Consider the following 14,819-nt stretch of genomic DNA (forward strand, 5'->3'; position numbering starts at 1 on the left):
CACTTCCACCAGTTTTGCCACACGTATCTGAGCGTTGTCGTATAATCCTACTTAGAGCAGAAAAACTTCGCGTACCATAACCGATTGCCGGGATTGCACCCAAAGCATAGAGTTTCTCAATGTAGTGAGAAACTCTATGACTCAAAGCAAATTCAGATTTCGCGCCTCTACGATCCACGTGATATCACAGAACACCTATATTTTCCCCTTCTGCGCTTCCGTTTCCGCTCACCATTTGATCGTCGCGAAGCCGGCGTCGCAGCACATGGCGGGGATTTCTCGCCGTTATTGTTAGTCGTTGCCGGCACTGGTGCCGTTGGTGTCGGCGTTATGTTGACAGATATTCTCGACGTCGAGGAGATAGAGCTCCTCGCGGAAGCCAGCAGGGCGAAGCTTGAGAGCTATGTCTCCCTGAGCACCAAAACCACCGAAGAGCTCCGTGAAGAAAATGCTCAGCTCAAGGCTCGATGTGGTAAGCCGGCGTCTCGTGAACGAAATAGTTCAATTGTCCATTTCGCGAGATAACGGCAGCTGTGTTTTTGTCTCACGAAGATAACTCGCACTTACAGAGTTTGGCGAAGTTGACAACCGTCTTGGTGACAGCTAGCTTGTTGACAAGTGAAACACACACTGGCGTTACAATGTTTTCGGACTAGATTTGAAATTCTTGTGCAAACATTGTCCATTGTATCCGGAACTGGCATCCTCTGCGTTGTACTTGTTAAGTGGTTAGTTAAAAATAGAAGAGCATTGTTTGCTTTCCTGGATGCTTGCACTTCATTTAGTGAGACCGTTGACCTGTAACCGAACCACAATCCTGCCGCCAGTGACATTTTGCGCCTGATTCTTGTAGATTTTACGTAATGCTTTTGGCATATTCGCCGTGCTGCAAAAATGAAAACACTCTTTGATTGACTATGGTGCGTGGGTGGTCGCATGTGCGCGTCTGTAACTTCATTGAGAGATTGTAGCTTATGCTTACTGTCACTTTGGACTTGAAAAACACATTTTTTTGTTTTTTGTTGCGTCGAGGTCATAGTCACCGGAAAGGTCACATTTACACGAGCTCTTCCAGCCTCTGCGTCACGGAACTTGAGGAAGGCAGTTGTCGATAAAATATTTGCAACCCGTCCACATTGGTTACTGTCTGGGAATAAAACGATACGGTCCCGAACCTCTTTTACGAAGTCCTCCGAACATTTAAAACCCGGCTAAAGTTCGCCTGTGTATATTAAGCTTGTTAACTAGCTGCAGTTGAGCTAGCTAATCAGCCCACAACCATCTAAATGAACCATTTAAACATCCTTTTTAGTGGACTTGTAGATACCTTTGATTTGTTTGTGCAGTGTTATTGAATGCTGTGATTGCCATACACACCATGAAGATTGCTGGCAAATTTTCTTGACCCGAAAGGTGCTGACTGCGAACCCTTATATGGCATTGGTTTCATCAGGCCACCGTTTCCTTGCTTGTCATTTTCTCTTGAATGATTACGACAACCCACCATTTATAAAAACTTTTTTAATGAGCTTGTGGGGGCTTTAGATTTACTTTTGCAGGGTTACGTGCCCGTGTGATTGCCATAGAAACCATGACAATTGCCGGCTCATTTTCTTGACACGACAGATGCCGCAGGGAAAGGAGAATATTTTAATAGAACAATCATGTTTATGTTATTGACCTTTGAGGTGACGTTTGAACGAGTATGAACTTTTAGTAAAGTCCGTGCTTTACGCAAACTTTGTGGGAGCGCAACACACCAGTGTATGAAGTCCATGGAGACCTTTCTTCCATTATTTTTGACATTGGAAATAGAAGGTTAATCTGAACATGGATATAAAAAATAAATCCATTCAGAGTTTGTGTGTTTTCATGGATTTTAAAAAGAATGTCAAAGGTCCGAAAGTTCATTGACTGCAATATAGTGGAGTAAATTGTTGCTGAGTTTAACTCTAACTGATGACCTGCATCATAGGAATGCTGTTCGCTCTAATTTATCAGATTTTCTTCTGACTATATAGTTTATTTGTGTTTAGTTAACATGCTTAAAACACATATTTGCCTTGCTCTCATAATACCCTTCACAGAACCTTTACTCGATGTACACCCCAGTATGTGAAATTGATTAAATAGTCTGATATTTGTGTGCTATCCGTGTACCAACTGCTTTTTACTACTGTTGACAAGATTTCCAGCTGATCATTTTAAGAATGGTTGCACATTCTTTCTGCCAGTGTTCAACACAACATTGTTGGTTATGCAACTGGATAAAGGACAGGATGCAAGAAGAACTCTGAAACAGCTGTTTTGTTTCTTTGTGCGTGTCTTACAGCATGACTCAGCATCTGTGATGTTCTCTTATCCTCACAAGTCCTCACTACGTCAAACATTGTTACAGTGTATGAACTTATAAAGTTGTCCCTACCTTCCATGAAACCCGTGGCCTCATACTTCCAGCTGCCTTGGCTGCATTCTGATTTGCATGGGATGCAGACATGATCAAGTACTTAGATTTAGGTTCACATTAAAGAACGCCAGGTGGTCAAAACTAATCTAAAGCTTTCTGTTGGGGCATGTGTTGTTTTGGAATAGTAAACGCAAGCAGTCAGTCATTGAGTGTGAACCTGATTTTTCTTTTTTCACCATTCCTGTGCATTGTAGGTTTTTAAGTTGTAAACTGATTCACCTGTACAAGACTGATTCCCTAGGTTTTTGGCATTGACTTTGCTGCATGGCGCATTGGTGTTTTGTGTTTTGATTTGTGCAGAGCGCAGCTCCTTCCAGCTGGAAGTGGCTCTGTCTGAGCACCGAGTTCAAGTCACTGCACTCGAGGATGCGTGTGAGAAGGCCAAGCAACAGGCAGCACAGCTCGGTACAGACATTCTTTTTTCCTTTTTTTAATTTTTAACTTTGTGATGCTTGTGCGTCAACTGCAGCATAAATGTGAGCCTGATGCTCGAACATAGAAGAGACAGGGTACAATTTGGCATCCAGTCTGATCTGTGACTAACTGTACCAGCAGCCGCATCCAAGGTTCCAGCAAGTTCCATCAGGTTCCAATTGTCTGAGCAACCATCTTTCACACATATCGCATGTCGTATTGAATGCGATGTTGTACCATGTGTCTTATGCCTAAGCCTCATAAAGCAAGCATCTCATGCCTAAGCTTAAATATAAAGTGGGTTACTTACCACTGGAAAAAATTATACAGTCGAACACCTTCATAACAAAGTGCCCGAGTCTTAAAGGTTGCACACCACTCAGATTGCAATAGAACCGGGACAGAAGTGTTCCTTCAGTATAAAGGGTATTTCATTGTAGAGGTGCTCGACGGTACATTGCTGTTTTAGGATATGTGTAATCATTTCCTTGCAGTTATCTGGCAATTGTATGATTTGTTTATTTTTGGGAAATCATCTGAGCATTCAAGTTTACAGCTTGGTCATGCTGCTTGCAATAATTAAGCATATATTTTTTAGACTTCGTTATCAAACTAGTCGATAACCATTGCTTACAGCAATAGAGGCTGGTTTCGTAGTGATGCAGCACCCTTATCAGAGAGTGTTTCGTAGGACTCAGCTACATCACACTTAAGCTTTACCAGCTTGCATAGTGTCTCTGTCCTTAACTGATAATGCAAAAGGTTCTTCTCAGACAATCGAAGCATGGCCATCTGACTCAGCTTAATGAACCAGTGATGACATTGCCATCTGAGCATTGGTTTGTGTACTTCATTTCTTAGGTACAAGTGTGTAATTAAAGCTAAAAGGAATAACTACTCATGAAAATTTGATGGCAAGACGGCCTATGTGCAGCCTTCTGCATGTTAAATGTGTTAATGAATATTGTGCAAATTAGATAGAAAATAAATGTAGCTTGGTCACATGAAGCAAGTGCACTGGCACGTGAACCTGCAAGGGTGTAAAAGATGAAGTACAGCATGAAACCATGATGGTTGCATATTTATGTAAGAGCCCGAAATCTCTCGTAAACTTTGTCAACTCATTACGCAAAACTTTCAACATTTTGGCATACTTGTCACCACGTTTTTGCATCAACGTAGTATACTGACACTTCATTTCGAAGTTGTAGAAATTCTACTATGCACTTCTTGCACGTAATAGAATGATACTTTGCTAGCATGAAAATTAGGAAACACTTGTAGTACATTTCAGTTGAATGCTAAAGTTGGTCCCAAAGTGCTCGACTTGGCGTCATCAACATTATCCTGTCATCATGACACGCAGTGAAAGTTGCTGACATTGCATAGCAATAAGGCTAGGTATGATGACGTGTCTCGTAAGGAAACACACGAGAGTGCCACACACGTTACTTCTGGGGATGTATTCTCGGACAATCACTTTCAGAGATAGTTTCACTATTGTGAGAATCGACACTGGACGCATGTGCACAAGGGTCAGGCAAATACGGGAAAGAAGCTCTCACTGGTTCCCATGGGCCAAATCTCCCCAAAGTGAAACTACGTGTCATTAAAGGTGATATCCCGAGAGTACTTCTCCTGGCTGCGCTCGCATGTAGCAGCCATTGCGATTGCAGGAAAGAAGTGACATCATGTATGATGACGTCACATTGTGCACACCTCCCGGGTATCGAAACCAAAACTGATTGGTAGAAACAATTATTATGGTAAGGTATTTAAGGTGCTGCTCTGACTGATGTTTGCCAGTATTTTCCCTATGGCTTAGCGGTTCTGGATTTTCATTTAATGAAAAAATAAAAATAAATTGAAAATGTCCTGTCAGATCTCCTTCAAGATAAAAAAAACATTATGAATTCCATCAATGTCCCATGAGTGAGTCTAGAATTCCTTGTTTGTTAAATATTTGAGAACCACTGTTTTTGTTGTTCCTGCAGCATCTGAGCTGGGCACCTGCCGAGTGGAACTGGAAGGTTCCAAGGCAGCGACTGCGGCCACCAAGGCTGATATGGTGAGAATTTGGTTATTGCACTGAGGGCTATTCCTTTTCAAGTGTTGTGTCCCTTCTTTGACAGGCGTGGTGTAGGCTTCCGGCATTTACTCAGATATAAGCATATCCTATTATTTTTAATGGGCTTCACTGTTAATTCAGGGGGTGCATAAAGGTCTAAAGCAAATAGCATCAGAACTCGGCAAGAAATAATAAAAAAAAATAAACTTGGAAATAGACACTTGGAAAGCTGGTTATGTAGTGAGAAAACAAACATGCATGGTCGACTGGGCAACTTTGAAAGATTTCAGTAATTCTGTTAACAAAAGTTATGACTAAAAGAAGTATTAAGAAGCATTGAAGTGTTAATAGAAGTGACATCTTGTAGCAATGCTTTGTTCGTAACTGCAGAGTGCACAGATTGTGGCATACGTTGTGCCATCTAGTAAGAAGTAGCACACAGTTGGGGCTGATTTTCATGCGCTTTAATCATTACTGTGTGCATTGGTACCTTTCGTGTTGCTTGGAAATTGCAGGCTAGTTTGTGTCCCCATAGGCCAGTGTGTGTGTGTGTGTGCATGCGTGTGTGTGTTGTAACTGCCACTGCAAGAAACATTCTTCCTAAACTGTGAAGCCAGCTTTCCCACAAAACTGCTTGTCCAGCTAATGGCTGCAGCCAATCGTTAAATTGGTATATACAGGCTGCGCGTGTTCGTTTTACGAGGCGGAAGTGCTAGCTGCAGTGATATCACCAAGCGATAGCATGTGATTTGCACTTGGTGGCGATTTGACCGACGATCACCACCACCATAAGTTGGGAAAATACGGAACATGGAGGGGCCTACTTGTGAATCAGAAAAGAAGTCCTGCTGCATGCATGCTGAATAGCTTAGCTTGTGCATCTGCTAGACGCATGCGCAATTGGAGGAAGTCGAGAGTCTTCAAAGTCAGTTTGAGAAGGATGCTTTTCACTCTACGAAGCTGAAAGCCCTTTTTAACAAAACTAGGAATGGGCTGGATTTTCATCCCTGCTAAAATGACAATGCTGAGAGCACTGCTTTTGTATTCTAATGGCATACCTGCCAGCTGTCCCACATTTTTCATGATGTTTGCGAATTTGGGCTCGGTTTGTGATATTACGAATGTTGCATCAAGTTTTATGAAAAATTCTGTTCACAAAGAAGTTTTGCTCATGAATCCCTGAACCTTCCGTTGGAAGTCTTCTGATGGTGGAAGGATTCAAAACAAATGCTTGTTTTGCAGCAAGCTTATGCAGAAAAGTTCCGGAAGCAGGCGAAATCAGCCACTACAAGTCACTTAATGATACTGTGATATCACTGTGATATAAAAGCTGTGCTGCACTTGTCAGGATTTACTGTGCGAAGTTTGTTGTTGCTTGTTTGCTGCTGTGTCTAAAGAAGGTAAATCACCTTTAATAATATGTGTATGCTTGCCTTGTAAAGGTATTCGCTTGGGGGCAAGCTTCTAAAAAAAATGTTTGCTACCCCACCCTCCTCTCCTCCCCCCTCCCTTCGGTGCTGTTTCCATGTAATTTTCCGAGTTTCAACGTTAACAGGTTGGCACGTATATAATTGCGAATGATGCATCATTGTGCTTCTTTTTTGTGTCTCTCAGGAACTGAGCAAGAAAAACCTGGAGCAGGTGACAAAGGAGAAGCTGGAATTGCTACAGGCCATGGAGAAGCGAACTCAGGAGGTGTCGTCACTCAATGGTATGTTAGCTTGTACCTGCCTCTCCGAAGTCTCACAATTACAGTGGTTCCAGCTAAGGGCAACTTCGACATGTTGTCCCAGGGGACTCTGGCAACATAACCACCATTGTTTAAGGCAGCAAGCTGGTTTTGTTACAAGAAAAAGTGGGCTGTACTAGTGATAACAAAGTCTGCTTTGTTGCTGTTTATGTTGGGTCACCCAGCTATGGGGCTTTGTAGTTAGCACTGAATGTGTTCCCGATTGCGCACTTTCTGGGAAAACACGTCAGTAATATTGAAGCTAGTACTTATAACGCTATACTGGAAAAAAAGTGTCCGATATGAGATTACACGGAGGCACCTTTAATAAAAGGTTAGTATTCAGGCCTTGACCTACACTGACCTTCACATCACTTTGACCTTGACCTTCACATCAAAATTAAAGGGCCATCACTGGCTTTAGGAACCTGTTTGTCTTATCAAAAGTTTATTTCAACAGATGTTCAATGACTAACAAGGAATTAAAAAAATGGCCATGAACTGTTCAGCTTATCACAGAGTTCATCTACTATTTGTCTTAACAGAGGTTGTCTGGAAGGGAGTCCTCTGTAATCCAATTTTAGCCAATTCGAGCAAGAGCCACTTGGACAGTGTAGGTCAAGGACAGCCAAACTGTGGCTCACGAGCTTTGCCTGACTCTTCTTGGTCTTACTTGCATATTGTGGCTGGCCACTGTGTAAGGCAATCAGTGCGACACAGTGATACTCTGCTAATATTTTCAAAACTGAAAGCTTTTGTGAACTAATGCACTAAACCAATTTTGGAAACAAGCACTGTGATTATTAGCAGGGAGAGCAAACTGTTAGAAGGCAGCTACTGGCATTGAAGAAACATTAAAGAGAAACAATTAATCAGTTTAGTCTAACAAAATATTCTCTAAAAACTCTGTTTTTGCCAATTTCACAGTAATATGTTGACTGTTAGGAGAGAAAATGAGGGTTAGAGTGTCAGTCACAAGATCATGAGAAGTAGGGCAGAACCCAGAACGTAGAGAAACAGCACAGAAATCGGTCATGACCTCTGAGACCTGGCAGTGGCCGTAGCTCACTGAACATTTGAGACCCTGTTCTTGGATTTGCATTACATTTGCTGACCGCCAGGTGTCTGTGTACTCTGTAAAGGGGCTGGACATTTCAAGGCTTAATAAGGAAATTAGGCAGTTACCATCCTCGAAAAAACTCAGAGCACAGGAAAGACAAGACACAGAGAAGATGACATACAACACATTGCCTTCTATGTATTACGTCATTGCTGCACAATTTTACTGCAATTACAATTCTGTTGCTTTGCCAAGAATCCTTGGCTAGTATGTTACTACTTATAACCAATTTAGACAAAGTGAACTTTCGTAGTTGGCCTTTAAGGTCTCACTCTCTCGCATTTTTGTCACAGCTCATGAACCGTGTGGTGAACTCTTTTGTGGCCCCAAGTACGTCCTGCGACTCTTGCTGTGAAATAATTTGCATGGCTGTTGACAGCGTCATTGCTGTTGAGTTGTCCTAATGCTGCATTATACAGCTCTCCCCTTCCAGTTGTGTCTGGACTGTAGACTTGTGTGGATGAGACCTTGCAGTGTTCGTTGCATGGCTACATGCTCATACCTACAAACTCTCCGAAATTTCTTATAAAGTTAACGAATTTGGGCTTGTTCTACGTTTTTATCAATGTTGTGTCAAATTTTATGAAAATCCTGTTTGCTAAAAAGTTTTTGCTTGCTGGTTTCTGAAGATAGTCTTAGAAATTTTCTGATGGTGAAAGGACATTGGAAAGATACTTGCCTTGAGCAAGTTCCTACAGCAGGCAAAGTCAGGATCAGAAAAGTTGCTGCAAAAGACGCTGTTAACCCTTTGAGAATCAGTGCCGTTAATATACGGCGCTGAAAACAAGTCTCAAATGGTTGATGCCTTTTATTTATGGCGCCATCTGTATGTTTGTAAAACACACCACTTTTTCAACTCCAGCGAGTGCCAGTTGTCCAGCGAGTGCTGCCACCTTTTGTGGATACAAGGAATTCTTTTCGCTCCATAAGCTCTTGGTTGTCATTCCATGCTGGCATTTGAGCAACTGCACGTGTGATGACGTGTGGTGGTTAGTTGAGATTTCGTCTCGCGGGCTTTTTTTCATTCGTTGCACTCGTAAAAACTAATGTCTTATCTGGTTTCTGATCTCTCAAAGGGTCACCGCTAGATGCTCAGTAGTCTGTTTGCTCGCAGGGCTGCGATTGCATCTGCTCACAGGCGGGCGCTGGCATATACAAACGATGCCGCTGTATACGAATGACGCTGCCATGCCTGCGTTTCTTTTCTTCAGACACGGCTCGCGAAAACTGATTGTCCCTCGTTTGCGACGGAACGAAGGATTAAAGCTAGTTTCTGACTAATTTGGCTTTTCTGACGGGCACACAACCATCGAGTTTCTTGCGTGTGCTCGCATACACGGTTCGATTGCGCTATGGGCATGCGCGTTGGTTGCTTTGCTGCAGGCGAGTTGAGCAGCGATTCCTCCAATGCGGGCTACTTACTATCCAAGTGCCGAATTGGAATAATATCTAGTTCAATGTATCTACTTTTTTGTTCTTATAAGTATTTATGAAATCACACCTCTATTCATGAATAAACAATGCACGTTTACCCACATAAAATATTTTTTTGGCACTTTATGGTCACTCTCGAAAAATTGCAGTAAATTCTTTTTCAATATAGGTCAGTCTAGAGATCTTAAATCTGCAGTAAAACAATTTGACCCTGGGGGTTGCATTCGGTGAAAAAAGTTGGCCCTCAAAGGGTTACCCTCAAAACATTGTGCTGCTTGTCAGTCTCGGCTCTTTGAAGTTTCTCGGTGCATGTAAAGGTAAATCGTTGTGATTATAGTGTGTATGGATACCATAAAAGGTCTGTACCCTGGAGGGAGGGACATCAAGTTTTTTTTTTTTTCTTTTGTCATGGGTTGTGTCTGCGAGATTTCCTTACAAATTTTAACGTTCACAAATGGGCAGGTATGCATGGTGGCAATTATGTAGGGGTGTGCGAATAGTGATTTTTGAGGCCGAATCGAATACGAATAGAATAGTGGCAGAAGTGAATCAAATACTGAATATTTTTCTAACAGTTTTTGAATAATGAATAGCTGTTATCACAATTAATATAAAACAATGTTCGCATCCAGGTATTCTTAAGGTTAGCAGGTTTCGGTCATTACATTGTATGTTATGAAGCATTGTTTATTAAAAGCCCAAATAGAGCATCAGAAACAAACAAGAAGTTTCTTTGCATGCACAGGGCTCTTCAGAGAGTGCGAATGATTGCTGTACAGCCTGAAAAGTACAGCTACCCAAGTGATGTAGCCTGCTCCACTAGGCAAGTTCTCATGTATTATTTCTGTACTATGCTCGTGGGGTTAAAAATTTACTGTACTTTTGGTCCAATAGTAAGTATATTTTGGTGCACTCGACGTTTTGAAATGTTTTAAAAGTATCTGAAAAATATTTGCATTTACGAACGGTGACTATTTCATTCGAAGCCTGAATCGAATAGCACACTATTTGATTCAGTGTTCAAAAGTTTCGAATATTCGCAAACCGCTGCAATTATGCTGTTTGAAAGGTCCATTCTTGTACAAGATGACGATTCCATTGCTGTTGGTTCTTTGTGGGAGCTGGAAGCACTTTCTAACTGCGTGCGCTTTGTGTTCAGAACGTGTGGAGGTGCTGCAGTCTGAGTTGAGCACCAGCCAGCAGCAACAGCGGGAGCAGGCGGTGCATCTTGAGGAGCTTCAGTTGCAGCTACTCACTGCACAGGTAAGTACACATTGGTGCTTGCGCACCCATTGTGTTTTGTTTCAAGTCGATTTTTAACTGTTTGTGGATGCTGCATGAAAGACACTGTACACAATAATTGGGCCATTGTTGACAAGAGAACAGCGGCTATTTCCTGGAACCAGTTCAAAAGAAGACACCAACACTGGAAATGACATACCTTAAGTCAATGACATGAGATTAGTCTTAAGTAACTGTGCTCTAAGTAATTCTAAGGCCAGGTTTGAGGATTAATATGCAGAAAACTAAAGCATGGTAGCGCGAGTTGCTGCTATCTTGACTTTGTGAAGGAGGATGTGTATCTAGACCAAGTAGTTTATGGGGCCAGGATCATGGGCATGATATCTGTCGATAGGTAACATCTTTTCCTGTCTTTTCCTTATCTATTAAAGCAGCTTACGTGTTGCATGTACCGCCACACTGATGCATGGGAGAGTGTGTAAAGCATGAAAAGGGAAGCTTTTTGTTTAATTTGGTGCATGCAGTCTACATTTACTACAATAAGCCAACTGTTTCTCAGTCTGTTTTCTTATATGTAGAAGCAGGGCCTTTTTGCTGAAATATGTGACTTTGAAAACTTGCTTTACTTGCTGGGACTTCTGGTGTAGCTAGGCGGCTCTCCTCACCACTTGTGGGATGCGTGAATGGCATGGCATCCTGGCTGGCGGTTCTTGCATACTTTTACTTTGTTTTCTGCCTCTTCTTTTTTGATTTCTATTAATGTTATTGATGCCAAAAACAATTTGCAAAGCCTGTCAACCAGGACAATGCTATGTGCTCAGAGCTCATCATAATTATAGTTGTGAAACGTTAGCTCATGCTGAGCTGGGATACTGTCACAATTCTGTTCCAACGCTGTTCCTGTTTGCGCTTTGTCACTAGTCCGAGCGGTTCTTCAGCCACTTTATCACCAATATCGGCTGACCATGAATGGTGGGTGATAAGAAAGGACTAGATTAAATGTTGGGGACCTTTGGCACCTGTCACTCTGTGCAGTTGACCTTTGGCGTGTCATGGCTGCGTTGTAATGTGCCCGAACTGGACGAAGACACTGTGTGAAAAACTGACGACACAAAACTCACTTTAAAGAAAAAAAAAATGAAAGGAAACATTATATTCTGGTTACCTATAAAGGGTGACAAAGAAACATTGCAGCGGAAGACACAATGTCTGCTCTGTCAGGTCTCTTTAGGGCACCAGACCACACACATCTGCAGTCCCCCTGCCGACAAAATTTCATGCCACCTCTGACAGATGCAAACACAATACGAGTGATGCGCTGCTGTTCATCAATCGCGAGGGGCAAAGTTCACCTCTTCTGAGATGGTGCCATCTCTGCTCTTTATTCTGACTGACGAAGAGTCTGTTTCACTTTCTCCAAGAAAGCTGGTGAGGACATACACAGTGTGGCTTGCGCTCTAGTACAACACCCCGTGCCGGGTTACCCGAACATGTGCATAGATGTAGTTCGCAGTCACAGCTGCATGCTCACCTGCTGGACTGGCCATTTATTGCCTCTGTTGTGCAGCATGCTGAGAAGCGCCTGCAGCAGGAACGGGAGCTGATACAGGCCCAGCTGGAAGAGCTGCGGGAGGAGGCCTCAACGCACCGGCAGGAGGCGGCACAGCTGCGTCGTAGCAAGGCAGGCCTCACCCTCGACCTGCAGGCGCAGCTTGACCACCAGAAGGAGCAGGTTTGCCACCCGTTTCCCCTGTTTTCGTTTTTTTTTTCCATATTGCACGTCTGTGCAGTTCAAACGATATATCTACACTACACGGCCAAATAGCAAGCAGGAGTGCCGCAACAAAGATGGCAGATCGGGTCACACTTTGCCCTCTTCTTTCTTTTTTAGTCTGCCACATTTCAGCAGCTTCTTGTTCAAAACACTGGCTTATAATGATGTATAGTTAAACCTCGATATAATGAACTTCAATGCAGTAGATTTCTGTTAATTTGACTCCGGTTAAGTAGATTTTTGGTTTAATTCGATCCCAACCGAAGGTCCCGGTTGGCGCCCATACATTTCTGTGGGCCCAAACTTCCATTATTTCAATCTCAAAATTGGCCTTCCACAATAATTGGAACTTAGCTAGTCAGTTTCATTGCAATGCGGCGGTGTTATTTGGTGAAGCTTGCGCAACTTACATTAGTTTTCTACTTTGGGCACATGAAAGTAGGCATGTCCTTGATTGGAAGCCGTGCTAGAATCGGGCAAATACTGCCAAATGACTCAGTGGTGTGTTGTGGTTTTCTTTCTGTATACCAATTTGACCTGGTGGATAATTCAATCAATTTTGTTTTTCCCGTCAGGGCTGAGTTAACAGAAGTTGACTTTATATATGTGCATTACAGTCTATTGAAGCGAGCGTGCAGTCGCTATTCTGCCAAGATGCTGAGGGCGAGTGGATCTATACTAATCCAGGTACAACCAAATTAGGAAGCTCCACTAAGCTTCAACAAAAGACACTCCCTCATCAGGGCCACTATCTTGTACACGTTCGAAAAGCTGACGTTCGATTTTCGCTTCACGCGATTGGACTAGATTGGGTTAGGCTGCAATATCGGTGCAGCCTGGGCAACCGCGCCAGGCGAAATCGAACGTCGGCTTTTCGAACGTGTACAAAATAGCTACCCAGAACAAGAATTGCCTCCCTGGTGCAGTATTCGGCCACTCCTTCCCAAATGACTCGTTTAATCAACCTCAGTCTTCAGCAGCTGCGGAGCACCTGACCAAGGTGGCGGTCAGAACTGTGACGCAGCAGAGGGTGCTAAGAATCTCTGGACCCGGACAGGCCGCCAACGGAAACTGACCCTGGCAACCTTTAACACTCGAGTGAGGCGAGCTTAGCAGGACTCTTTGAAGAACTATCAGGCATTGTTTGGGATATAATTGGCCTTGTGAGATTAGAAGAACTGGTGAGGCTTATACAGTGCTGCCTAATGGCCATTTCCTCTGCTATAGAGGCCTCCCAGATAAGAAGCAATACGGGGTAGGATTCCTAATCCAAAGCACATAACGGGCAACATTGACGAATTCTACAGCATTAATGAGAGGGTAGCAGTAGTAGTAACCACACTTACAAAGAGGTATAGATTAAAGGTAGTACAGGCCTATGCTCCAACATCCAGTCATCACGGTGATGTAGTAGATCAGTTTTATAAAGGTGCTGAATTAGTGATGAGAAAAGTGCAAACTCAATATACTGTAGTAATGGGTGACTTCAATGCCAAAGTGGGGAAGAAGATGGCTGGTGAGCAAGCAATTGGCAACTACAGCATCGATTCTATTAATGTTGTAGGAGAGATGCTGGTAGAATTCGCGGAAAGGAATAAGCTGCAAATAATGAACATCTTCTTCAGGAAGTGCAGCAACAAAAAGTGGACCTGGAAAAGCCCTAATGATGAAACAGGAAATGAAATAGATTTCATACTTTCTGCCAATCTCAGCATAGCGAAGGATGTTCAAGTGTTAGGTGGAGTAAAGTGCAGTGATCGTAGGTTGGGGAGGTCTAGGATTCACCTCAATTTGAAGAGAGAAAGAGTAAAATTGGTCAGGAAGAAACAGGCCACCCTAGGCACAGTAAGGGTAGAAGGAGACTTCAGGCTGCTACTTGCAAACAAATATGCAGCCTTAGAACTGAGAGATGAAGATGACACAGAGGTTTTGAATGAAACCGTAACTAGGCTAGCTTCTGAGACAGCAATTGAAGTGGGACGTAAGGCACCAAGGCAACCAGTAGGCAAGCTCTCCCAAGTAACAAAGGGCCTAATAAAGAAACAACAAAGGGTGAAAGTGTCCAACTGAAGAGATAAGATAGACTTTGTGGAACTATCAAAACTGATCAACAAGGAGAAAATAAAGGATATTCGAAATTACAACTTGAGAAAGGCCGAGGAAGTTGTAAAAAATAGACGCAGCATAAAATCAGTGATAAGGAAATTTGGCATAGGACAAACGAAGATGTATGCACTGAAAGATAAGCAGGGTAGTATCATCAGCAATCTCAAAGGTATAGTAAAAGCAGCGAAAGAATTCTATACTGACCTGTACAGTACCCAGGGGACTCAAGATAACTGCATTTGAAACAGTAATGATTAGGATACAGAAACTCCTCCTATAACTAGCGATGAGGTTAGAAGGGCCTTTCAAGACGTGAAAAAGGGAAAAAGCGGCAGGAGAAGATGGAATAACAGTCGAGTTAATCAAAGACGGAGGAGACATAATGCTTGAAAAACTGGCAGCTCTCAAACATTATACTGATCCACAAAAAGGGACACGTTAAAGAATTGAAAAATTATAGCCCCA

General features: G+C 42.7%; 1 protein-coding gene across 2 annotated transcripts in view; it reads left to right on the forward strand.

Annotated features, from left to right (window-relative positions):
- The first annotated feature begins 238 nt into the window (after nt 1-238).
- The window catches only part of Mgtor (nuclear basket protein megator), a 123,173-nt gene continuing 108,592 nt past the window's right edge, over nt 239-14,819 (forward strand). For both annotated transcript variants that reach the window (XM_075701202.1, XM_075701203.1), the window contains exons 1-6: nt 239-472; nt 2,768-2,872; nt 4,876-4,949; nt 6,564-6,660; nt 10,392-10,495; nt 12,042-12,206. In XM_075701202.1, coding sequence (XP_075557317.1) covers nt 331-472; nt 2,768-2,872; nt 4,876-4,949; nt 6,564-6,660; nt 10,392-10,495; nt 12,042-12,206 — 687 coding nt within the window. In that variant the 5' untranslated portion in view covers nt 239-330. The remainder of the gene's footprint in view (nt 473-2,767; nt 2,873-4,875; nt 4,950-6,563; nt 6,661-10,391; nt 10,496-12,041; nt 12,207-14,819) is intronic.

This window comes from Dermacentor variabilis, chromosome 8, assembly GCF_050947875.1.
Source record: "Dermacentor variabilis isolate Ectoservices chromosome 8, ASM5094787v1, whole genome shotgun sequence".
Classification (NCBI taxonomy): domain Eukaryota; kingdom Metazoa; phylum Arthropoda; class Arachnida; order Ixodida; family Ixodidae; genus Dermacentor; species Dermacentor variabilis.